Source organism: Benincasa hispida, chromosome 5 (assembly GCF_009727055.1).
Source record: "Benincasa hispida cultivar B227 chromosome 5, ASM972705v1, whole genome shotgun sequence".
NCBI classification, from domain to species: Eukaryota; Viridiplantae; Streptophyta; class Magnoliopsida; order Cucurbitales; family Cucurbitaceae; genus Benincasa; species Benincasa hispida.
This window is the reverse complement of record NC_052353.1, coordinates 29,234,473-29,262,339: the sequence shown is the minus strand read 5'-3', so window position 1 is coordinate 29,262,339 and position 27,867 is coordinate 29,234,473. Positions and strand designations below refer to the sequence as shown.

General features: G+C 35.7%; 2 protein-coding genes and 1 non-coding gene across 3 annotated transcripts; all 3 read left to right on the top strand.

Moving 5' to 3' along the window:
- The first annotated feature begins 13,374 nt into the window (after positions 1 to 13,374).
- Positions 13,375 to 13,478, top strand: LOC120078829. Its single transcript, XR_005482111.1, has one exon. It is a non-coding gene; the product is annotated as a small nucleolar RNA R71 (small nucleolar RNA).
- Positions 13,479 to 19,374: 5,896 nt separating this feature from the next.
- On the top strand, positions 19,375 to 20,538 carry LOC120077286 (MDIS1-interacting receptor like kinase 2-like). The gene has a single exon (XM_039031176.1). It carries the CDS (start codon positions 19,375 to 19,377, stop codon positions 20,536 to 20,538), a length of 1,164 nt encoding a protein of 387 aa, XP_038887104.1.
- A 335-nt stretch (positions 20,539 to 20,873) lies between these two features.
- On the top strand, positions 20,874 to 22,506 carry LOC120077124 (MDIS1-interacting receptor like kinase 2-like). The gene is made up of 2 exons (XM_039031019.1): positions 20,874 to 21,806; positions 21,891 to 22,506. The coding sequence occupies exons 1-2, from the start codon at positions 20,906 to 20,908 to the stop codon at positions 22,328 to 22,330; spliced, it is 1,341 nt and encodes a 446-aa protein (XP_038886947.1). The 5' UTR covers positions 20,874 to 20,905; the 3' UTR covers positions 22,331 to 22,506.
- The last annotated feature ends 5,361 nt before the right edge of the window (positions 22,507 to 27,867 follow it).

Here is a 27,867-nt window from a genome sequence, read left to right as displayed (position 1 = left end):
ATTCTCTAATGTCTGGATTACTAGTCCTCACGATTTGAAAAATGAGTTTATTTATATTGGATTGTTTCTTTCCACATAAGTCAATCCTTTTTATGTTGATATTTTTCATACTCGCTTTCATAAATAATATCGTGAGTAACATTGTATGAAAAAATGTTGTCAACTTATATGGTTCCATAATTTATTGAGATCTCATTATTATCCCCATTTACTTCAATATCCTTATGAGTACTTATATGTATGATTTCTTCTAGAATATCCATATTCTTAACTAAGTCATTTATTGACTATTTCTTTTACGAGGATTTGTATCTTTGAAACCGAATGGTTTATCACGCTTTTGGCGTATCCCAGACTCATTAGCGACAACTTACTTCATTTAATGGAGCATTTGCAGCTGGTATATGTGACTTAGTCACTTTCTTAGCATTTATAAATGCATCTGGTAACTGATTTGTTATATTTGCAAATGAATTATTTTCTGAACTTCAGGTTCACATTGATCTGTATGGGGATCTAAATGAGACAATAATGATGCATTCCATATAATTTTTTGTTCCAACTTTTGAATTCCTCCCTCTAATATTGGAAAAATTCTCATTAAAATGACAATCAACAAACCGTGCAGTAAATACATCATCTATCAGGTGTTCAAGATATTTAATAATTGATGAGAAATCATATTCAACATATATTCCTAACCTCTTTTGAGGACCCATCTTAGTATGTTGTGGTGGAATAATTGAAACATAATTACACATCCAAAAATTCTCAGATGGAAAATATCTGGCTCATGGCCATAAACTAATTGTAATGGCGAGTACTTATGATAAGCTACTTGCCTAATGCACACGAATGTTGCCACTTGCAAAATAGCATGTCCTTATAGAAATGTAGGATGCTTAGCTCTTATAAGCAATGATCTAGCAATTAACTGCAAACGTTTGATGAATGATTCTACTAAACTATTTTGTGTATGAACATAAGCTACAAGATGTTTACCAATTATCCCAATTGACATACAATATTGTCAAAAGTTTGGGATGTAAATTCACCAGCATTATCAAGATGAGTGATTTTAATTGTATAATCAGGAAATTGTGCTCTTAACTTAATTATTTGAGCATGTAATCTTGCAAATGCAAGATTTCGACTTGATAATAAGCACACGTGTGACCATCTGCTGGATATGTCTATTAATACCATAAAATATCTAAATGGTCTACTTGGTGGGTTAATAGGTCCACATATATCATCATGAATTCGTTCTAAAAATGCAGGTGATTCAGTCCCCACTTTAGCTGGTGATAGTCTAATTATCAATTTTCCTTGAGAGCAAGCATCACATGATAATTCATTAGATTGAAGAATCTTCTGACTCTTCAATGGATGTCCATTTGAATTCTCAATAATTCTTCTCATCATTATAGATCCTGGATGACCCAATCGATCATGCTAAATTGTAAACATGTCTGGATTCATGAACTTTAGGTTCATTGTTGCATATGTTTCAATTACTCGTATATGAATATAATATTATCCAGAAGATAAAGCAGGTAACTCTTCCAATATACATTTTTCATATGAGACAATAGATATGATATAAAGATACTCCATATTATTCTTTCTATCAATCTCAATATGATAACCATTGCAACGTATATCTTTAAAACTAAGTAGATTTCTCTTTGATATACTAGAGAATAATGTATTGTCAGTTGTAAATTTTGTTCCTCTAGGAAATATTATATTTGCTTTTCCAAAGCCTTCAATCAGGTTTGTAGAACCTGATATCATATTGACTTTTGCTTCCAACATTGTCAGTTTGGAAAAATATTTTCTACTTATAAGTATTGTATGTGTAGTTGCATTGTCTGCCAGATATAAATCTTCTTTACTCATTTTTGAGTAACCTAACACATGAAAATGATCCAGGTTTCTTCATTAAAAGAAAATAATTACAATAAGAAATAACCAAGAAAAAAAACATGAAAATAAAAAAGACGGACAACATTAATACTAAATATTCTCAAAATCAAAAGAAACGCTTGTTATGCCATCAATTGTGCCAATTTTCTCTTCAGGAGATTGAAAAAAATATGCCACATCCAAATATGTTATATTGGATGGGTAAAATAGATCATTATTCTGGTATGCAATGTTTCCACATTTTTTTCTTTTTCCTCCAGAGAGGCTTGATAGAGATCAACTAAGTGTTTTGACATACGATAGGTGACCACTGCCCAGTCGTCCACATCAGAAGCATTTATTTTCAACATTTTTTGAACTTTTATCTTGTGGAGTTTTTCTTTTGTGATCATCATTTTGTGTGGTTCTTTTGAAATTTGAATGATTAGAACGACTACCATGAAAATAATAATTATTTCTTCCTCTACGACGGTCACGACCTCGACCGGACCATGACCTCGACCACGATTATTATTAACACTCATAACATTCACTTTAGGGAATGGTGTTGTTCCAGTTGGTCAAAATTCATGATTTTTTTTATCAATAACTCATTATTTTATTCGGCCACGAGAAGACATGAAGTTAGTTTAGAATACTATTTATAACCTTTCTCTCGATATTGCTACTGCAGGAACATATCTGAAATGTAGGTAAATGTCTTCTCTAACATATTGATTTATAATTTTTGAGTTTCAAGTGCATCCATTTACGGCAAGCTTTAGGAAGAAAAATTGTTTTCCAATGATCACATTTTTATGGCATCCAGGTGTATTTTGGTATCAAGCACTAATGATAAATAATTATTACGATTAATGTCAAATGCTACAAATTCTAATTTTATAATATTTTCATAGTAACACTATTACAAAATATTATATTTATATTAGAAATTTAGTGCATATCAAACATGTAAAACAACATTTAGTTTATTAATTATAACGAAGAGAGAAAAACCGACATACCTTTAGGACCTACCTTTAGTGAGAAAAACGATAGGAGCTTATGTTGATAATGTGTTATGAACTTTGACGAGCACAACGAGAACACATATACCAATATAATATAACATTAAAATAAATATAATATAATATAATAATAAAATAAATAAATATATTAAAATAAATTAAACATAATATATAAATATATAAAATAAACAAATAACAAAAGTACATAAAATAAAAAGGATAAATTTCTCCACTTTATCCAATCTTTTTGGATTTTACCCAATGTATGTGTGTATTCCAAAACCCACCAAATACCACTATTTATAGGCAATTTGACAAGTAGGAGGTGGATTACATGGATACTAATAGTGTGAAATGTTAAGACACATGGACAACACTTTGGAAAATAGGGACATGACACATGGTCAATGGATACTAAGTATGAGCATCTAATGTGCATCTATTATCATAACATTTATAATATAAAACACTTTTACATATTCTCTTTCTTATATTTATTGGTGCAAAACTAACAACCACATTGTAACGGACTCTTGCAGTAGTTTCTTATTCAATCTTTACCCTAATGTTTTGAATGTTTTAACCTTATCTCATTAAATCTTTTAATTTGTTAATATTTTTTTTGTTGTTAATGTATACTTAGTTTATGTGGTTAGAGAGTCTTTAGGTTGTGGTTGACCGCTTTTTGGTCTATTTTTAGTTTTTTATATTGTATATGTACCTTCTACTTATCTTTAAAAGACATCTCAGTGAAATACGTTAATACTTCCAACTTGGTATTAGAGCTAAGAATTAAGCTTAGCCTTTGTCATCATACCATCAATAGCCTCGTGGTCCATGCGCATCAAGGAAACAACAGTCGTTCGTGCCAGTTGTTTTAGTTTCGTTCAGTTGTTTCAGTTCGTGCCAGTCGTGACAGCCATTTTCTATTCATCGTTTGTGCCAGTCATGATAGCCATTTTCCATTCACCGTTCGTGCCAATCGTCGTTTTAGTTCCTTTGCACTTTTGTCCGCAATTCAGGCATCTGTTGTTATTCATGCCTTGTCCGTCGCCGCATTGTCAGTCACGCTTCCGTCCGCTACCGTATCGTTTGTTGTCGAGACTGTGCATTTTCGGCCGTTCCCATTTGTTGATTCGTGGGTTTCATCTGCCTCAGTTGTGCTGTCAATTCATAGGTTCAAATGGATCTTTCCGTTTCAGCCTGAGCTATCGAGTTATTCACGTAAAGCCGACGAGCTAACTCACCGAGCCATGCCAAGTGGCTGATTGAACAAAAGCTGAGCAGCCAAGTCGAGTCATCAAGCCGAGCCACCAAGCCAAGCCGCTAAGTCGAGCCATTCTGGTTTTTGCTGGTTGAACTGAGCCGCTGAACTGTCTTTTTCCTTTCTTTCTCTCCCCAGTTGAGCCAAGCTCCCCTTACCGCCGAGCCACGTGGAAAAATATCATGTATTTCGCCCTATTAGTATTGTTCTTGATGGGAAAATGATCTTACTTAGGCCCATCAAATGAAAAGTTTTCTAATTGGATGTAAGTTATGGCGTATTGTCACCGGTGATAGTCCTTAATCAATCATGTTATCCACTGAGGACGATAATAAATTTGTTGAACGATTAGAGGATTGGGATAGTAAAAATCATCAACTCATAACTTGGCTCGAGAATACTTCTATACCTACCATACATGTTCAGTTTGATGCATTTGATGATGCCAAGAGTCTGTGGGATTTCCTGTCTACGCGTTTTCAATTTGTTGGCTTAGCTCATTACTACACAACACTCTTATTACTCTTACTCAAGAGACTATTCTATTAATGACTATTTGAACACACTCTAGCCAATTTGGACACAATTGGATCAAGCTAAAATCAGTACTAATCATTTCTGTCTTATTAAGGTAGTTATGGGGCTTCATCTAGAATACGAGTCTATTTGTATTGCTTTGCTACATCGCAATCCCCTTCCACCACCGAACTCAGTGATACAAGAAATCATGTTTGAAGAAAAATGCCTCATCATTGATTCCTCCACACAATCTGAGGTTGTCCTCACCAGCACTGATTTGTCTGGTACTTCTGAAGTTCTCTTCTGCAAAAGCCATAACCTCACTGGGCATAAATTTGCTGATTGTTCAAAAGTTGAATGCAGATATTGTCACAAGCGTGGCCATATTCTGAAAAATTGTCCACTTGACCACCTCGACCTCTGGGACATTTTTTAAAATCAAGGCAGGTTAAATATGGCTCTATGTTAAACCCGAATCTCAATTTCCCTATTTAAGCAAGTAATTAAGGGAATTAACTAAGTGAAAGTTAAATCTTATAATGGAGAGAAGGAAATTTCTAAATGTTGAATAGATTTTCCTTGAGTAGTTTTGAGTTAAGCCTTAATTGGTGAAATTTGGCTAAGAGTAAAGTCAAAAGGAACCATGCGTTTGGTGTTAACACATGAGATGAGGCTAAGTAGAGGTTTAAAAGGGATTAATCATTGAAGCAAAAACACCAATGTGTTTGTGAGGATGGACACATGTTAGCCGAAGCATTGGCAAGAGGAATTGCCAAGAGTTGCTCATGTGTTAAGGCTGCGCAAACGAGAGCGTAGAGAGAGAGATATTGAGCGCAAGGCACTGGGTGGACGATCGTATAGCTATAAGCAATACGCTAGACGATCGTGTAGCTGCAGACGGCGCTAAACGATGGGAAGTGTTGCGCTAGGCGATGGCATTGCACGATCAGTGTAAACACTGGACGATAAGCGTAGAAGCTAGACGATAGCGCTAGACGATAGTACTATACGATAGCGTTAAGCATTGAGCGGGTGGTAAACAATGAGTGTAGATGCTAGATGATGCGTGGGTGCCAAGCGATAGACTACATGATGGCGCTACACGATGAGTAGACGCACTACACGATAGGCAGAATGCTAGAGATGAGCGTATGCGATAGATGCAGATGCTGGACGATGATGCTATGCGATGAGTGGATGCGTTAGACAATAAAGCGTCAGTGTTATATGATGGAGCTAAACGATAGGCGCAATAGCTAAACGATAGGCTATGCATGAGATCGTTGAGAGCAAGATGTTTACTAAATGATTGAGCTACACGATGGGGAGTCAGTGCTATGCGATGGACGCAGACACTAGATGATTACAGCGAAAGGGCTGGTTGTTAAGAGATAGTGAGATGTTTAGTAGACGATGGAGCTAAGTGATGAGTACAAGAGCTTCACGATGGACTAAACGATGGAAGGGTGCAAAGGCTTACGTTACGCAAGGTTGATGAGCTCATCTGGACAAATGGCTATACCGAGAGAAGGTTGAACTTGAGTTAGTAGAAGCTGGACGAATTAAGTTTCATGCAAAGGAAGTCTTATGCATGAGGAAGACAATACAAGTAGATGTGTGGCATGAGAGTAGGTGAATGTCAAGGGAGTAGGCGGTGGCTAAACGTGGTGCAAACACTTCAAGAGTAGAAGGTGTCTTACATTGAAGGCTTGATAAATATGAGAAGGATAATTTCTTTTAGCCTATAAATACCACCACAAGATGTCTCTTCAATTCATAAGCTAAATCCTTTTTAAAGAATTAAGGAAGAGTGCTAGAAGGTAAATTTGAAGAAGATCATGCATTGATCATGAAGGGTATGTGTCGGTTATGAAGTTCCAAAAGGAAGAGATGCTGTCGGACAGTGAAGTCTAGAAGTAGCGTCAATTTGGGACGAGAATTTATCCCAGAATACTTATGCGTTTGGAGTGATTTCAAAGCCATCTGAAAGCTCCGAGAGTCTAGTTTTTAAGGAAAGGCTGTCGAAGAAGAAGCTTCAAGGAATCGGGCTGGAGAGTGAAGAAAAGACAGATGGGTCGAGCTATCGGGTATGCTTGGGATAATCTTGATGTTTTGATGATTCCGGCCAAACCACGAGAAGTTCTGAGCTAAGATTTTAAGGTAAGCTTCCTTGAGACATTTTAGAGCATGTTTGTAGAAGGAAATATCTTGAGATAAGGCTTAGAACTATGAGTAATATGAGCTTAAATTTGAAACTGGTATTTAGGGTCCAAAAGGGAGCCCGAGAAGACCAAGGAACATCTAAGAGAAAGGTTCCTACTTGACCAAGGTGAGTAGTGCTTTCCTTTAAGTCTTAAGCATATCTTTTAGAGTAAATTGTATGTGCTTATGTTATGAATGAGTAAATAGCATGAAAATGAGAATATATGATCGGAATGGTCAGGGGGTCAATAGACCTAGTTCCTGAGCCTGAGTGGAACCTAACGGGATGGTTAGGGAACCAAGAGGTCTAGTTCCTGAGCCTATTAGAGGAACCTCATATGGGATGGTCAGAGGGCTGACAGGCCTAGCTTCTGAGCCCATGAGCGGGAAGTTATATGCACATAGGGAATAAAGGGAAGCGTAAGAGAGTAAGCGTTTATGATTAGTAACAGTTAACTATCTACTGTGCGTGTAGAGAAAAGTTGAGACCAGACTCATTCAAAGCGGAGGTTTGAGTATTAACCTCGTATTTATGATGTGTTTGTTAATATGAGTTGAAATATACTCTAGAAGTTGCTTACCACTCACTGAGCTTTGTGAAGCTCATTCTTTTCTTTCATGTTTTCTTTCCAGGTAGCGAAAGGTGAGGAGTTCCAAGGTGCTGCTAAGGTCAAGGTCTGCCATAAGCCACAGTCACACTTCCAGGGTTTTAAAAGTTGTTGTTGTAAACTTTGTAGTTAAGTCTTGGTGTTGTATAAACATTACATTATTGTAATAAAATGGGCCTACTCAATCAATTATTTTCTGTTCTTGACTTAAGTTTACTGCGAGTAGAGAGGTTTAGATGGGCAGTAGGTATCACAAGAAGGTGGTATCTGCAGTCCTTCACGGCTCACCTCGAGCTCAGGAGGAGGGCTCGGAGCAAGGTGTGACACTCTACCTTTGTTATGCTTGTTGCTTCCTTTACTGAGCTTGAACCTTCTACTTCTACCTTTCAAATGAGTGACTTACAAGATTGGCTTAAACAGGTGATTTCATCCAATTCAACCGCTCTTGTAGTTTCCTCAGGTAATCGGTGGCTCATTGATTCCACTTGTTATAACCATATGACTTTTGATTTTTCTCTCTTGACTACTCCCATTCCTGTCAAATCTTTTCCTCCTATTTATGTTGCTAACGGTAATTGCATGACCATATCCTATGTTGGCTCCATTGCCACTCCATTGCTCCACATTTCCAATACTTATTGTGTTCCCAATTGACCTTTAATCTTGCCTCAGTCGGACAATTGTATGATCTTGACCTAACTATTTCTGTTCTTCTACTGGGTGTTAAGTTTAGGATCCACAAACGGGACAGACAGTTGGTGCGGGTTGCAAAGTGGGAAGATTGTTTAAGCTCACATCATTTTAGCTGCCTGCTTGTTCTCTATCTGCTCATGTTACTAACTTTGTTATATATCAATGGCATTTTCTTCTTGGTCATGCTTTTACGGACAAACTCCATCATTTGATTTCTATTAAATATTTCAGTAGTGTTTCCATGTTTATTCCTTTTGATTGTGTGAATTACAAACTTGTTAAACAATCTGTATTATCCTTTTCCCAGTCCAGTTCTATATGTGATCAACTTTTTGATTTAATTCATTTTGACATCTGGGGTTCTACCCCTACTTCTACTATCACTAGATATCGCTATTTTGTTATGTTTATTGATGATTACTCTCGAATTACTTGGATATATTTTCTTAAACATTGTTCTAACTTGTCTCAAATATATATTAACTTTGCTAATATAGTTCACACTCAGTTCTCTAGTACAATCAAAACTCTTCGTATAGATAATGCCTTGGTGTATAAGGACTCCAGTTTTCTTTCTTTTCTCGCCTAACAGGCCACTCTTGTTCAACGCTCTTGTCTCTATACCTCTCAGCAAAATGGGTGAGTGGAACGCAAACATAGCCACATTCTAAATTCTTTTCGGGCTCATCTTCTATCTGCCTCTTGTCCTGCAAAATTCTGGGAAGAGGCTGCTCTTACTTTTGTCTACATAATCAATCATCTCCCTTCATCTGTCCTTCACAATGTTTCTCTGTTTGAACGACTATATGACACTTCTCTTGATTACTCTAATCTTAAGGTCTTTGGTTGTGCATGTTTTGTTCTTCATCCACATGAACATACAAAATTAGAACCGCATGCATGTCTCTATTGCTTCCTTGACTATAAAACCAAGCACAAAGGTTTATGTTGTTGGGATTCTCTTTCTAACAGATTGCACATCTCTTGTCATGTCACTCTTTAGAAGCATAAAATATTCTCTAGTCTCTCAACCTTTCATGTTTCTCTTTCTAGTCCTTACTTCTTTCTTCTTGATGGTTTTGTTGATCTTTTCCCTTCCTTTGTTTCTTCTCATGATGATGAGCTTCAGTAATCTGCGCCCATCTCTGTTGATCCTACTCTGTCATCTGTCCCACTTGTAGAGTTTGAACCTGTTCTTGATCCTGCTTTTCCTGTTTGATGCTCCACTCAAGTAAAGGCACCTCCCACTCATCTTTGAGATTTTCACTATTTTTCCACTATTAGTTCCTTGGTTGAACCTACCTCTTTTCATGAGGCAATACTAACCCTCTATGGTAGCAAGCTATGAGTGATGAACTTCAGGCCTTAGACAAGATGCACACATGAACTATGTTGACTTGTCTTCTGGTAAGAAACCCACTGGTTGCAAGTACGTATACAAGACCAAGACTCGCTCTGATGATTTTGTTGAACATAAGCTTAGCTGGTGGCAAAGGGATACTCTTAAGAATATGGGTTCGATTATGAAGAAACATTTACCCTCATGGCCCGGATGACATCCGTTTGGAGTCTCTTAGTCGTTGCTGCAGCCAAAAAGTACCTCCCTTTTCAGATGGATGTCAAGAATGCTTTCTTAATGGTGCCTTATTTGAGGAGGTCTATATGCAACAATCCTCAGATGTCTCTCCTCTTTCTCCGAAGTCGTGTCTCATTCTTCGAGCATTGTATGGATTGAAACAAGNCAATCCTCAGATGTCTCTCCTCTTTCTCCGAAGTCGTGTCTCATTCTTCGAGCATTGTATGGATTGAAACAAGCCCCGTGGGCCTGGTTTGCAACCTTCAGTTCCACCATTGTTCAGCCTGGGTTTACATCCAGTTCTCATGACACGACTCTTTTTACGCGTCAGACGGATCATAGTATTGTTCTTCTTCTCCTATATGTTGATGATATGATCATTATTGGGGGATAATCCTTAGGCTATTTCTGATATGAAACACTATCTTGAAGAGCACTTTGAGATGAAGGATTTGAGGTCCCTTAATTACTTTCTTGGTCTTGAAGTATTAATGAGTTCTATTGGTTACTCATTGTCTCAAGCAAAATATGCTTCGGACTTATTGGTGCAATCCGGAATCACTGATTCTGCTACAACCCCAACACCACTTGACCCTAATATTCGCGTGACTCCATTTGATGGCATTCCCCTCGAAGATGCCAATCTCTACTGTCAACTTGTCGACAGTCTTATTTATCTATCAGTAACTTGTGTCGACATTGTATATGTTGTTCACATTGTAAGCCAGTGCATATTTGCCTTTCGAACCATTCATTTTACTGTTGTTCTTCGTATTCTTTGCTATATCTAGAGGATTCTAGGACATGACTTTCAATTCTCATCCCAGTCATTCTTGGTTTTATTTGGCTACTCTGATGTTGATTGGGCTGGTGATCCTACTGACTGACATTTTACCTCAGGTTACTGTTTCTATCTTGATAACTCTCTTATTTCATGGTGGAGTAAGAAACAGAGTGTTGTTTCTTGTTCTAGTACAAAGTCTGAATATCACACCCTGGCTAATGCTACGTCTGAGTGATTGTGACTCCACTGGCTTCTTACTGATATGAGAGTTCCTCAGTCGTCTGCCACCATCCTTCATTGTGACAATTGTAGTGCCATCTAGATTGCTCACAATGATGTTTTTCATGAGCGCACCAAGCATATCGAGAATGACTTTTATTTTGTTTGACATCTTCTTGAAAGTAAAACTCTTCTTTTGCAGGCTGTTTCTACTATTGAACAACTTAATTTCACCAAAGCTCTGTCCCCCAGATGCTTCCTCCTATTGCTTAACAAACTCAAGTTGATTTCGACTTTACCACCTTTAGTTTGGGGGAGGGTGTTAATGTATACTTAGTCTATGTGGTTACAGAGTCTTTAGGTTGTGGTTGAGCCCTTTTTGGGTCTATTTTTAGTTCCTTCATACTATATATATATTGTTCGTTGCTATCGTGTTTCGCTTTAGGAGTATATTGTACAAAATAAATTGTAAGAATAAGTTCTAAGTATAAGTGATGCGTTGATGTTTTGATGCGTTTAAGTATTTGTAACGCGTTGGTGCGTTAGAGAAATGCAACAGAACGCACAACACTCCTTCTAATGACGTTCAAGTTTTCCTAAACCAGACCCAAGTATAAATTTAATTTAGGTTTCTGGCAAGTCCAGGGTCGAACTCAGAGATTCAGTTAAACAAACGCAGATCTTGCGTTGTATCTATTTTTAGGGGTTTTCTGAAATAAATGAAGAGAAATGTGTTGTTTACACTAAAGTGCTGTGCCTGTGCAAGATGATACAAAAGAGTTGAGTAGTGAGTGATGGATCATGCGAGAATGGAGTTTAATGTAAGTAATATGCGTCGATCTAAGATGAGTGTATACAAACCAGAATGTGATGTGGATGAGATGAGATGGTTTGCTTATCTTTTGTTTATGCGTTAGACTTTATTCAACACTTCTCAATGTGAATAATAAGCAAAAGCTATCTCTAGGATGCATGCATCTAACACAAAATGCAATAGACACCAGTAAGTCTATCTCTAGCTATACTAGGCATCCTACTTGATGTAACTTAGTTATTCTCTCGAATAATCTAAGTTAAAGATGCCTTTACCAATTGATCAAGTCGGCTTAAGTGCTTGAAATGAGATTTTTGCATAAAGTATAAATGCATTCAACATGAACATGAAATAAACAATGGCAAAAATGTGATAGATCAAATATATGAATTTTATAAAGAAGCAAATTGTCTTTACAAAAGAAATATTCAATGAAATGAAATGAAATGATAAATGAGATGAAAGAAACAGAGTCAAGCCGCAGAGTACAATCTCTTGTATCTCTTTGGCTCAATTCTGTTGTGTACAATCACTTGTAAAGGAAGAGGACGAAGTGTCTTTCTCAAGCTTGGCTTCCTCTGATCCCTGACCGGCGGTGGTGGTTCTCAACCCTTCTGATCGTCTTGGCACCACAACACTGCTTAAACTATGACTACACTAATTACAGAGAGTAAGGATCCTGATAATTTCTGAACTGAATAATTTTCTCACTACGAACTCTGAAGGGACTTCATCTATTTATAGGCGTTGGTCATGTCCACTTGGTGAATGGGCAACATTAAAGTCCATACTCTGGTTAGCATTAAAGTCCATGCCCTGGTCAGCCGCCTGACTCTCGGGTGCTTTTCAGACACCGCCTGCTGTTTGGAAGCTTTTCGAACGCCCCTGCTGCAGGTGCCCATACTTACAAGTGGTGATGTGACATAATCAGCCTGGATCAATGAATCTTCTCTGCGTTTAACTCCCTCCGACGCATGGCCCATGCGTTAGAGCTTTCCCTGCGGCACCTTCTTGATTATGCGTTAGCATTTTGTAAAGATCCTACAATACAATGCGTTAGTGCCGCGATATTTAGTAATAAAACTTTTTTTGCATTAGTTTGCTAATGTTTGAATAAATCCATGCGTTTCTTCTGAAAATGAGGAGAATTTATCATTAAAAACCTTAGTTGTTCCAACTTAAAAGCAAAAATAACTTGTATTTCTATAAGTTATCACCACCCCAAATTTGCTGTTGGTTTGCCCGTGGGTGGTGCTCTTGATGATTTCCTCTAGTCCAAGAAAAATTTGGATGGTTTCTCCATCTAGGATTATATGTATTGGAAAATGGGTTGTTTTTAATGAAACATACTGATTGAGAATTTTGTGGGCAATCCGCATAGGAGTGAAGATCTCCACAACCCATACAGCTTACCATGGGCTGCCCAAACGCTTCTACCTGATTCACCTTCTGCTGATTTGATGCATTTCCTAGCATTATGTTATGCAAAAGGCTGGTCATTGTAGCTACTTAAGCAGAAAGTGTGGCTATTGCATTGGAATCGATAGAATTAACGTTCTGAGATCTTTTCTTCCTGTCAACTCTTCCATCATATGTATCGTCCACTCATTCCATGTTGTGCTTAGCAATGCGGTCTAATATCTCTTTAGCCTCAGTGTAAGATTTGTCCATAAGTCCACTAGCCGCTGCTGCGTCTGCTGCCATCTACGATGCTCTATTCAATCCTCCATAAAACGTCTCCATTTAAATAGTTAGAGGTAGTCCATGGGTTGGGCAATTATTGACCAATCCCTTAAAACGCTCCCATGTGGCGCTTAAGGTTTCAGCTTTTTCTTGTTCAAAATTCATAATCTCTCGATGCCTCCTCGCGTTGGTGGTAGGTGGGAAGTATTTTTGCATAAATTTTTCCACCAACTTCTCTCAGATGGTGATTTCACCAGGCTTCAATGAGCTCACCCATTGTTTTGCGTCATCACGCAAAGAATAGAGGGAACAAAGATAGCCTGATCGCTTCTAGGGTGATTGTAGGAATCACAAATGAATTACACGTTTCCAGGAAATGCTTCATGTGGGCGTGAGGATCTTCACCACGACCACCCCCAAATTGTCCAGCAGTCTGGAGCATTTGGAGCATTACAGATTTCATCTCGAACTTGGTCCCGTCTGACGTTGGGTAGATGATTCCTGGAGAGAAATCATACAGTACAGGGGACACATACTCTCTCATAGGACGTGTGCTGCTATTCGCCATTAGGATTAGATTCTGTGTAGTATGAGCTAGTTGCTGATTTTCCTGTTCTTCCGCCATTGCTCGTTGGCTATTCTGTTGTTTGAGAAATTGCTGCCTCAACCTTCGACGACGGTTAAATCCGTTCCTATATCAAAAGGTCCTTTAAATCTCGAGGTCATATATGATTTCAGGAGTGCTCTCCCTGGTCATAAACGTTCACAAGCTTAGGCTTAACTTGTAATACTCCTTCGACCGAAGTGTTCCTACAATAGATACAAACGAAATTTTTGGTTAGTCTTGTTTCTGAATCCTCGGCAACGACACTAAAAACTTGTTCGTTGCTATCGTGTTTCGCTCTAGGAGTGTATGTACAAAATAAATTGTAGGAATAAGTTCTAAGTATAAGTGATGCATTGATGCTTTGATACGTTTAAGTATTTGTAACGCGTTGGTGCGTTAGAGAAATGCAACAGAACGCACAACACTCCTTCTAATGACGTTCAAGTTTTCCTAAACCAGACCCAAGTATAATTCTAATTTAGGTTTCTGGAAGTCTAGGGTCGAACTCAGGAATTTAGTTAAACAAACATAGACCTTGCGTTGTATCTATTGTAGGGGTTCTCTTAAATATATGAAGAGAAATGTGTTATTTACACTAAAGTGTTGTGCCTATGCAAGATGATACAAAAGAGATGAGTACTGAGTGATGGATCATGCGAGAATGGAGTTTAATGTATGTGATATGTGTCGGTCTAAGATAAGTGTACACAAACCAGAATGTGATGTGGATGAGATGAAGATTTGCTTATCTTTTGTTTATGCGTTAGACTTTATTCAACACTTCTCAATGCGAATTACAAGAAAAACCTTTCTCTAGGATGCATGCGTCTAACAAAGAATACAATAGACACCAGTAAGTCTATCTCTAGCTGTACTAGGCATCCTACTTGATGCAGCTTAGTTATTCTTTCGAATAATTTAAGTTAAAGATGCTTTTACCAATTGATCAAGTCGGCTTAAGCACTTGAAATGAGATTTTTGCATAAAGTATAAATGCATTCAACATGAACATGAAATAAACAATGGCAAAAATGTGATGGATCAAATATATGAATTTTATAAAGAAGCAAATTGTCTTTACAAAAGCAATATTTAATCAAATGAAACGAAAGTGATAAATGAGATGAAAGGAACTGAGTCAAGCCGCAGAGTACAATCTCTTGTATCTCTCTGGCTCAATTCTGTTGTGTACAATCACTTGTATAGGAAGAGGACGAAGTATCTTTCTCAAGCTTGGCTTCCTCCGCTCCCTGACCGGCGGTAGTGGTGGTGGTTCTCAACCCTTCTGATCTTCTTGGCACCACAACACTACTTAAACTATGACTACACTAATTACAGAGAGTAAGATCCTGATAATTTCTGAACTGAATAATTTTCTCACTACGAACTCTGGAGGGACTTCATCTATTTATAGTCGTTGGTCATGTCCACTTGGTGAATGGGCAGCATTAAAGTCCATACTCTGGTCAGTATTAAAGTCCATGCCCTGGTCAGCCGCTTGACTCTCGGGAGCTTTTCAGATGCCGCCTGTTGTTTGGAAGCTTTTCAGACGCCGCCTGCTATAGGTGCCTATACTTGTAAGTGGTGATATGACACAATCAGCCTGGATCAGTGAATCTTCTCTGCGTTGAACTCCCTTCGATGGATGGCCCATGCGTTAGAGCTTTCCCTGCGGCACCTTCTTGATTATGCGTTAGTTTTTTGTAAAGATCCTGCAATACAATGCGTTAGTGCTGCGATATTTAGTAATAAAACTTCTTTTACATGAGTTTGCTAATGTTTGAATAAATCCATGCGTTTCTTCTAAAAATGAGGAGAATTTATCATTAAAAAACCTTAGTTGTTCTAACTTAAGAGCAAAAATAACTTGTATTTCTACAAGTTATCATATATACTCTTTACTTCTCTCTAAAAGATATCTCACTGAAATACATTAATATTTCCAACTTTTGTAAATGACAAGATTTGCTATTGAACTTAAAAGGTTAATTAGGTGCTTCAACTTTAAAAAATATCTAATAAGTATTTGAACTTTTAGTTTTATATCTAATATGTTATTAATCTATTTGGTATTTCTTAAATTTCACATTCTTATTGGGAACACAATTAATAATTTAATATTCTATTAGATATAAAATTTTAACATATTCATTAAGTTTTAAAAACATGAGATGACAGGAACCTAGTAGAAATGAAATTGATAATTTAGGAACTTATTAGACATTTTTAAAATTCAAAGATCCACTAAACACAAAATTAAATTTTAAGAGACTTATTTGACAAAAATATGAAAGTTTAGGGATAAAATTTGTAATTTAACGAAGTTTTTTTTAATAATTTTTTTTATTATTATTCTTTAAAGTTTAATGTAAAACACCTAAAGAAATATTATCAAATTTAGTAGAATTCATAATCTTATGATACTCATAACATAAAAAAGTTTAAAGCGAAATAGATTATGAAAAATGGCTTCAACATATAGGTCAAATTTTACCTAATAGTTTGAAAGTTCAATTATACTTTCTTTTCAGTTTTATTATTAGACATGTACTAATAAATTGTTGCGAATGGATTGTTGAGAAACAAATTTCTTGATCGGGATGCAATTAAAACTTTATTTCGGTCAGCAAAGGGGAAAAAAATGAAACAAACAATATAAGATTTCGTATAATTTAAAGGGTAAATTAAAGAAAACAATTTACACTTTAATTTTCTATTTTATTTTAAAAATATCTTTGGACTTTGGATGGAAACCGTTAGAACTTTGTTGCAGACATATTGTTGGGTCTGTTTCTGTGAATTAATGAAACTTTTAGCCCAAATGATAAAATAATGTGAGACCTTTTGCTGATCCAAACCGAGAGCCTAGTTCTTTTGCTCCAAAAACTTTTGGTTGATAGAAAACTTGGCTATTATGTGCCCACGATTTTTCAGCTGATGCCTTACACATGGTCTTTCCTACTGCTCTTTGTCTGATGGAAAAATGAAAGAATGACTTTCTTTCTGATGGGTGTTTAATGCAAAATCAATTTTTATTTCTCTCTCTTGCTCTCTGATTCTCTTGTTCTCCGCCTTCTGTGTCCTTTTACTTTCTTCTAACCCTAATGCTTTCTTGTTTGATCTGTGCGACTGCTTTGAATATACGATGGAGGATTCTTGCAATCGTGTAGACGATGGCAGAAAGAAAAGGTACACGAACACGCAATCGTGTAGACGATGGCAGAGGGAAAAAGATAAACGATCAGTTGTTCTTCTAGATGATATGAAGAAAATGGTAAACGATCATGCAACCTTGTAGACGATGAGAAGAACGGGAAGAAATGCTCATCGATATATGTGGTTAGGCTATTAAAGCCTACGTTCACGGGATGGTGAGAGTTTTTTTTATTGAAGCTAAGTCACAAACTCTTTTTCTCTTACAGATCTTTCAAGTTCTTCTTGAAGCTATGTATGTTGTTATATCTAAAATTTGTAAATGATGAGTATTTATACTAATTTCTGATACAAGTAGTTACAATAACTAACTGTAAAGATTAAAGAAATGTGAAATAGCTTCTTGAATATTGAATGTATGAGCTTATAATTTTCACATATTCCTGAACTTTTGTAGTTTCATTAATACTCTTAAACTTTCAAATTAAATTTAAGAAAATAATCTTACCACTAGTAATAGATATAGACCATTTATACCTAATTTCAAAAATATCCATGGACTTTAAAAAATTACATAATTACCCTTAACCTTAAAAAAAAATTGAAAACAATGCTTTCTCTGTTAGTATATGACGAGACCGCTTATCTATACCTTTTCACCTCCCTCTTCAATTTCCTCTCTCTCTTCTGCTTCCATCTATGACCTAATACTTTCCTTCTTCGTTTGTTCCTTTTCTTCTTCTATAGCCTCTTACTCTCGTACTTTCATTTTTTAATCTCTAAAACATACCCTGTTCAAATACCCTAAACCCTAAACTCTAAACCCTATGGGCTATAGCAAGAACAAAGAGAATAATGAAACCTCTAAGAGACTTGAAAACTTAAATGTATTGACAAGATTGTATGTTATAAGTTAAGTATGTATTAATACGTCACTTGAGTTTATACACAAAAAGAGTGACATTAAGAATTTGGTTCATAGTTATGAGAAAAACCAATAGAAGGGAAAAACGAAAAAGAAAACATGTAAATTATTGAATCTGTAGTGATGAAGGCTTTTGATCATTTTTGCAGTTCAAATTAGTCTATTTGTTATGATAAGTTAAAAAGATTCTCAAGATGTTCTTTCTTTTCTGGCCCCATTTGTATTTGATGGCTCATTGTCTTGCTAAATTTTTGTGGAAGATTTTGATTTTGGGACTTTGTGTAATTTTTTAGAAATTTGTGTAATTTTTTAGAATTTTATGCCTTAACTTAACTAAAGTCTTGAGTTCTATTTGGTCGTTGAGAAAATTGATATAAGAATTGAACAAATAGGAAAATTTTGAGTATATGAAAAAAAAAAGAATGGTATCTATATGAGTTGTTTTGAAAATGGTTCTTTCCCAACTCGATAAAACTTGAAAGAAATTAATTATACTAACAATAAGGGCATTAAACATTTTTTTTTTCCGAAGGTTTAGAGTATTAATGCAATTTTTGGAAATTCAGGAATATTTTTTAAATAAGGTATTTACGACTTTTGTCTATATAATAATAGCATGAGTATTTTAAATTTCTTTAAATCTTAAGAGTATTATTAAAATTTTTGAAAGTTCAATGTATTTTTTAAACAAAATACTCACGATTTCTTTCCAAAACTAACTATAAAGAGTATTTTTGAATTTTTTTTAGTGTATTTAAAAGTTTTAATATTTTCAAAACAAAGTTCTAGGCTATTTTTTTAGCATGTTTTAAAATATAAGAATAATTTTTTTCCCCAATTGGGGGATGAGTAAACTCCACACAAACACACCAGAAATGAGTACCACCAAGGCCATTATCTTGTTGTTGATGATGAGAAAGCAATATTCATATTTAGTTTGAAAAGTCAAAAGCCAAAATTTGGAGTGAGTTTTGGATCACATGTGAAGTAAGACCACTTTGAAATGGAAATCAACATTAATAAAAGACAAACCCAATTGACTTTGTGACAGTCCATCAATTAGTCAATGGCATTCTTGAAAACTACTTCATTTGACCTTTTTACATTTCTTTATTCCATGCCAGATAAATCCATGTGTCTAACTTTAATTTCAAGAGTGTTAAATATCTTTGACTAATCCCATTCTAGAAAATGGAAATTGAAATATTCCTCATTGTCCATGGAAAAAAATGAAACCAATATCAGCCAAATATTGTCTGCCACTCCCATCTCTTTCATTTGTTGGAAAAGAAACTTCAGTTCAGTTTCTTATCCTTCCTTTATTTATTTTTTAAGTACCAATTGAATCCAAGGAATTTGATGCTTTTGGCCTTTGGTTATTGAAATCCTAGATGATGCAATTCAAGGCAGTTCTACATCTTTCTTTCATCTTCCTCATTTTTCATTTGGCCATAGTTTTTGCTTCTTCAATTCAACAACAAAGAGAGGAAGAGCTTGAAGCTTTGCTTCAATGGAAGTTCAGCCTTCAAAACAAGTCTCAAGCTCTCCTTCCTTCATGGAAACTAGTCCCACTTCCAAATCCAAGTCCTTGCAATTGGGAAGGCATCATTTGCAACAACGCTCAAATTGTCAATCATATCATTCTCAAAAGCATTGGCTTGATAGGTACTCTTGAGCACTTCAACTTCTCATCATTTCCCAATCTCCTTACTCTTGATCTCTATAGTAACCGCCTTTCTGGGACCATCCCGCCTTCGATTGGAAAGCTTGCTGAACTGATCAAGCTTAACCTCAGCAACAATGGCTTTGAAGGAGGCATACCAAAGGAGGTTGGAGGGCTGGTGAAGCTTACTTTGTTGAGCTTCTCACAAAATCTTCTTTCAGGTTCGATCCCGTCGACTATTCGAAACTTGAGGAGCCTTTCAGTTCTGAATCTTGGCAGCAACCATCTGTCTGGCTCAATTCCATCTGAGTTAGGAGAGTTGACATTTCTCGTCGAGCTTCGGTTGCATTTGAACAACCTGACTGGTTCGATCCCGCCATCTTTAGGAGATCTTTCTGGTCTAGAAGTTTTGTCTCTCTATGGGAATCAGTTGTCTGGTGTGCTGCCCAAAGAGATCAACAAACTCACCAATTTGACTCATTTCTTCCTCTCAAACAATACCATCTCTGGCTCTTTACCACAAACTCTGTGTCATGGAGGCTTATTGCAATGCTTCTGTGCTAGTAACAACAACTTCAGTGGTTCAGTCCCAAAAGGCCTAAAGAACTGCACCAGTCTAACTCGGCTTCGGCTCGATCGAAACAAGTTTCATGGAAACATATCTGAAGATTTCGGTATATATCCATATTTGGATTACATCGATCTTAGTTACAATGATTTCTATGGTGAAGTTTCACCGAAATGGGCGAAATGCCGACTTCTCAAAAGCTTGAAGATCTCCAATAATCAGATCGGTGGAGAGTTTCCAGCAGAACTTGGAGAATCAAGTCTCTTACATGTTTTAGACCTGTCTTCCAACAATCTTTCAGGACAAATTCCCAAAAGAAGTTGAAAATTTGAAGTCCTTGATCAACCTTAATCTGAGCAGCAACAAGCTTTCTGGTTATATACCGCTAGAAATTGGAACCTTACCTGATCTTTCATACCTTGATCTAGCAGACAACAACCTAAGTGGCTCAATACCAAAAGAAATAGCTGATCTCTCAAAATTGTTGTACTTGAACTTGAGAAGCAACAGCTTTGAAGGAAACATTCCTTTTGAGTTTGGCAATCTGGCCAACCTACAGTTGCTGTTGGATCTCAGTCACAATACTCTTTCCGGGGCTATTCCCCCACAACTCGCAAATCTAGTGAAACTAGAAGTACTAAACCTCTCCCACAATCATCTTTCTGGTTCGATCCCATCGACTTTTGATAAAATGAAGAGTTTACGGTTTGTTGATTTGTCGTATAACGACTTGGAAGGCCCAATTCCTGAGAGCAAGGCTTTTGAAGAGGCATCAGCAGAGTCATTTGAGAACAACAAAGCTCTGTGTGGAAAGCACACCAGTTTGAAGAATTGTCCAGTTCATGTGAAGGATAAGAAGGCAGTTATTTCTCCACTTGCTTTGATTCTCATTCCTTCTTTTGCAGTTTTGGTAATTGCATTGTGGATAAGCATTGGAGTTGTATGTGCCTTGAAAAGCAGTGAAAGAAAAAAGAGGGTTAAGGTGAGAGACTTACACAATGGAGATTTGTTTTCAATTTGGAGTTATGATGGAAAATTGGTATATGGAGATATAAGGGAAGCAACTGAAGGCTTTGATGATAAGTATTGCATTGGGGTTGGAGGACATGGAAGTGTTTACAAGGCTAAGTTGTCCACAGGCCAAGTTGTGGCAGTGAAGAAGCTGCATTCTCTTCATCACTCCAAGTTGGAAGATCAAAGAGCATCAGAAAGTGAGATAAGTGCATTAACGAAAATCCGACATCGAAACATTGTAAAGCTTTACGGGTTCTGTTTTCACGCTCGAGAATCGCTTTTAGTCTACGAGTACTTAGAAAGAGGAAATTTGGCCAACATGTTGAGTAGTGAAGAGCTAGCAAAAGAACTGAATTGGATGAGAAGGATCCATGTTGTAAAAGGAGTTGCCAATGCTCTAAACTATATGCATCATGATTGCGCGCCTCCAATCATCCATCGAGATGTTTCGAGTAACAATATACTATTGGATTCAAGCTATGAAGCTCATATTTCTGACTTCGGCACGGCTAGACTCATAAACATCGATTCAACGACTTGGACTGCAACAGCTGGTACTTATGGATACATAGCTCCAGGTAACTGACTTACCAAATGATCAACATATTTCTATAAACTTTTATTAGAATGTTCATCTAAGTACATCATTTATCTGCCTACAGAGCTTGCATATACAATGAAGGTTACACCAAAATGTGATGTCTATAGCTTCGGAGTAGTGACACTTGAAACAATCATGGGGCGTCACCCGGGTGAGCTTATATATGCTCTTTCAACTACATTATCATCACCGTCATCGTCGGCCACAGGTTTGGAACCATTGAATGTGGAATCCTTACAGTTAAAGGATATCATTGACAAGCGCTTACCAACTCCTACTGCTCAAATGGCTGAGGAAATACTCACAATGACTAAACTAGCATTGGCTTGTATTAATGTCAATCCTCAGTTTAGGCCAACAATGAAGAATGTAGCTCAAGATTTATTGACTCCTCGACGAGAGCTTCTCAAGCTGTTTTCTAGTATCACATTGGGAAAACTTGTGAACTCGGATGATATCCAAGAAGGCAAGAGCCTTTCTGATTCAATGTCGAGCAGTTGAGAGGAATGTAGAATAATGACTGAAAAAACCCAAATAAAATAAAATAAAATAAAATAAAAAATCCAACTTGTTCGTGAGCAACCTTATTTGGTTGATAGGCCAGAAAAATAGGATTTTTTCCTATTTATTTTTAAAAAGTAAAAATAAAAAACACATCTGATTAGTATTTTCCCTCCTATATTCTTTTCTTTTTTAGTTTTCTTACTAATGTGTTAGGCGTATTTATTTTTAAAGAAAATTGAAATATGTAAATTTTTTAATATAGTTAAATAGTAAATTTAGTCTCTATAGTTTGGAGAAAGTTAGAAATTAGTTTCTATAATAGAGCTTAGTCCTTGTGGTTTTAGAAAATCTAATAAAGAGTTGCTACCATTATGAGGGAACAACCGTTTGCCTATGTGGCAGTTAACTGCCCACATGTCAGATGAGGTGTCAATTAAGTGGTATTTGCATATTTACTGACTGTGAGGGTGAAATTAAAGTTGGCTTAGATATGAAGTGAATCGGGTTGGATCTTGGGTAAATGGACTTAGGGTTTGAAAAATAATTTTCCAAGATTCTCTCATGTCCCAAATCCCAACCAATGGGAAAATGGTCGAAATAGCCCCAAATGTTTCTTCCTTTCATAACTAGTGTAGGATCGGTATGACAACTCTAGAGGGGTGATAGGATTTATTTAAATTAATTAAAACTTTTTCACTAAGGTGAGCCCAATTAAGCAAATTAATAAACTTTTTGCTAGCAAGTAATTTAAACAATAAAACCATGCAAAAAAATTTAATCCAAAATAGTCAAGAAATTAATATTAATACTTTAGAACACCCTATTTGATTTTGATAACAAGATTGATAATAAATTTATAAAGTCAAGAGCTACAAATCAAAATAAACCAAAATGAACCATTAATTTCAAGAACGAAAATTGAAAATTTCAAGGAATAAAATCTAATAGCAAATTAATTTCAAAATTAAAGTATTATAAGTATAGAGAAATTGCCACTGGTAATTTTATAGTGGTTCGACATAACCCGACCTACAACTACTTTTAAGGCTCCTCTTGGATATGTCACTACGAACTTGACTCTTTCCACGACTTAGAGTTGAAATGTTACAATGTTCCTGTAATGACCTGACCCTTACATAACAAGGTCCGACCGCTACGATATGTATACCTAGACTTTTCTATTATGAGATGAGTTTTGGTAAAAAATTTTTAAAGGAACACTTTAAAACTTTTATCAAGTAGTAAAAACTTTACAAAAGGTTCCTTTTACAAAATACCAAGATCCATAAAACATTAGCATTAGTGGAACAAAATGCATATATGACAAAAATAGCGAGTTTGATGGTTGGCCCCTTGAGCAACGTCTAGTCATGCTACCTATGTTGTGTCCTTACCTACAAAGTCTGTAAAATAGCATGAGTATATAATATACTCAGTAAGTAGCTCTCTCTTAAGGTAATGACCAAATGCACAATCACATGCAACATGTCATGAAAACATATGATTGGGACCTAAAATAGAAATTTATCATAACATGAGGTAATTTGTTACACTTCCAACATGAGTTCCTCCGCCCTGGTAGGAAAATATGAACTTAAGCGGAAACTAACCCATCTAATGATTAGCGGGTCATGCAGTCAGTAGGGACAGAGTCACATCCAACATCAACCATTAGCATAAACATATGATTGGACTAGAGGGGTGCGACCATACATACCCTGCTAGCCCCTAACATAAACATAATGTAAGAATGGGTGGTGGTGGTGATGGTGGTGATAATGGTGGTCGTGGTCGTAGTTGTAGTAGTAGGGTCGTGGTAGTCATAGTTGTGGTCGTCGTAGTAGTGGTGATCATAGTAGTCATGGTCATAGTAGTCGTGGTTGTAGTGGTGGTCGTCGTAGTCGTAGTAGTAGTCATAGTCATTGTAGTAGTGATATTAATATTAACAGTAGTAGTCGTAGTCATAGTAGTAGTGATATTAATATTAACGACAGTAGTAGTAGTCGTCGTAGTAGTAGTAGTCGTAGTCGTAATAATAGTAGTCATAGTCGTAGCAGTTGTAGTAGTAGTGGTAGTAGTCATAGTAGTAGTAGTCGTAGTAATAGTAGTCGTAGTAGTGGTCATAGTAGTGGTAGGAGCAACATCAGTAGGAGTAATAGTAGTAGTAGTAGTAATAGTAGCAGTAGTAGTAGTAGCAACAGTACTAATAGTGATATTAACAATATCGATGATCAGTAGTACTATCATTATATTAATAATGTGATTAGTAATAGGAATAGCAAAATAACCACATTAATAGTAATAGTAGGGGTGTGGTACTAGTATAATAATAATAGTAGTAATGAAACTTCAAACTTTGTTTAACTGTTAAATCAATTGTATGTAGTTTATACATTAAATGAAAATTTATTACTTTACCTTATTTCTAAATAATCTTTGAATTACAAACTACCAAAAGATATATAGATTATTGGTGTCTTAAGATAAATTATGTGTAAATTTAAGTATGAACTTATGATATTCATAAATTTGTCAAACAATTGAAGAATACAGAAGTTTAATCTTAGTTAAATTACTTTAAATTATGTAGAAAGAAAGTTAAAACTAAAACATTTAATGAGAAAAAAGTATGAAGAATTACTTGAATTAGTGAACACCAAAAGACTTGCTCTCCACTTCTAGAAAGAAAGTTAAAACTAGAACATTTAATGAGAAAAAAGTTGAAGAGTTACTTGAATTAGCCAACACCAAAAAAGACTTGCTCTCCACTTCATCTCCCTTTCAAGCTTTAACCCCACCACTCCTATTTATAGGAGTGTTCCACCAACATTCCAAATTTCATTTTTTTAAATTTCTTCTACCGTCATACCTATGAAGCATAGACACGGATATAGATACGAGATACGGACGATGATACATTAAAATTAGGATACTGATACGTAAAAGATACATTTTTTTCCTTAAGAAAAATCTAGGATATAGATAAATTTAGCACACAAGTTAATGAAAATAGTACAAAACACAATTGGAACACTGAAATACAATACAAAAAACAACATCTAGGATGTTGAAGTAAAATAGTCAATAAAATGCAATAAAAATGTGACCTGTATTGATTAGAGAAGAAGAAAAAGATTAGAGGGAGAAGTATGAAGATAAATGAAAAATTTCTTCGTTGAATTGTTGAAAATATTTAAGTGGGTTATATTTTAGAGAACTTTGTGAGACTCAAATGTGAAGAGGAAGATTAGATGATATTCTAGGGTTTGGTCTTTTATCTTTTATTTATTTATTTATTTTATTTTTCCTTTTAGTTTTGTACTCAAGTAATATTCTAGGGTTTGGTCTTTTATCTTTTATTTATTTATTTATTTTATTTTTCCTTTTAGTTTTGTACTCAAGTAATATTCTAGGGTTTGGTCTTTTATCTCAAGTAGTGAGCTTTTTAAATAGGCTGCTTAGTTTTAATTGGGAAAGATTAAATGAGTTGTTTATCTTTTTTCTTTAAAGAAAGGTAAGCGTAAAAATAGATACGTCAAATCGCATGTCAGATACGTATTTGAAAAGTATCTGGAAGTATCAGTATCTAATACGTGTTTGATATGGATTCTTTGCCTCACATAAAGTATCTCTGCTTCATATTTCATACATATAAGTAGATATATTTATTATTATTATTATTATTATTATTATCTTCACTTAATCGAATTCACATACATATGTAAATTTCTTCTTTTTTATATTTTCTTTTAATTTTCTTTACAGTTTGTTTAATTACATTTTTATTTATTTACTTATTTCTCTGCTAACTTTCTAGATTTTTCCTTCTTAAAATCATTTCATATAATTTTTATTTTCTTTTCCATTCTCCTCCAACTTTCTAGACATTTTTTTAATTACTATTATATTATTATTATTTTATTTCTTAGATTATTTACTTAGATGTTAGTGTTTTCTTTACCAATTATTTAATGGCCAATAAGATTTATAGTCAATCTATAATTTGTTATCTTGAATTTAGAAATTGTCTAGACTTAGAATAATTAAATTTTAATTTTTGAATCTTAAGTTTAACATGTAATTTCCTAAAATATTTACATACAAATTTTTAGGATGTTACATTCTTCCCCCTTAAGAAGTTTTGTCCTCGAAAGTTCCTTAATTCCTAAATAGATTAAGGTATTTGGCTCTCATTTCGTCCTCTCGCTCCCATATAGCTTTTTCTATTCGTTGATGTCTCCAAAGAACCTTTACTAAACTTATTTCCTGATTAGGAAGTGACTTCTTCTCTCTTTCTAGGATGCAAACTAGACTCTCTTCATATTCCAAGTTTTCACTTATCTGCAAGTGTCCATAGTTTACTACATGTGACGTGTCGGACACATATTTTCGAAGCATAGATACGTGAAAGACATTATGTACTATAGAAAGGGTTGGTGGTAATGCCAATCAATAAGTTACTTGACTAACGCGCTCCTGTATTTCAAAGGGCAATAAAGCGAGAGTTAAGTTTACCTTTGCGTCTGAAACGCAGTATGTCTTTCATTGGTGCTAATACCAATTATCGTCTGATGACTGTTATTATAAGAAAACTCTATAAGGTGCATATTCAAATCCCACGCTCTAGTAAAATCTAAAGCGCATGCCATGAACATGTCTTCTAAGATATAAGGAAACAAAACGAGTGTCTCAGTCTAAAACAATTGATACTAGAACTCCATGCAACCGAATGATCTCTTTTACATACATTTGAGTTAGTGCTTCTATTGTATAGGTGGTCTTATAGGGTAGGGAATAGGCCGACTTGGTGAGTCGATCCACAATTACCTAGATCATGTTGTGGCTTTTAATAGTTCTTGGAAGTCCTGAGATGAAATCAATGAAAATATGCTCCCGTTTTCACTCTAGAACATTGATAGGCTGGAGGAATCCTTGTGGCCACTGTCTTAGAGCTTTCGCCTATTGACAGACGAAGCATATACTTACATAGTTGACTATGTCCTTTTTCATGTTATGTCACCAGTAACGTGCTCTCAAGTCTCGGTACATCTTGGTATTCCCAAGGGTATTGAAAAGCATGACTCGCGGGCTTCCTTCAGTAGTTCTTTCTTGATTTCTTCATCATCTGGTACACATAGACACGCACGATAGAGAAATGCGAAGTTTTGGGCTGTAGAGAATTCACTAGTTTCTCCATTCCCTGACTGTAGTTGTTTATTTAGGTATTCATTTGTTTGTTGTGCATCAATTATCGTTTGCGTTAAAGCAGAACTTGTAGTTAGTTGGGCTATTAAATTTGTGATAGTTTATGGTATTTGTGAAATCTCAGCTCTTTCAAGGTCATCCATTATATGTTTGGAGATGGTACTTAGAGCTGCCTTATGAGCTCACTTTCGGCTAAGGGCATCAACCACAACGTTAGCTTTTCTTGGATGTAGAGGATCTTAGAATCGTAGTCTTTGACCAATTCTAGCCATCTTCGTTGCCTCATGGTTAACTTCTTTCGGGTAAATAGGTACTTAAGACTTTTATGA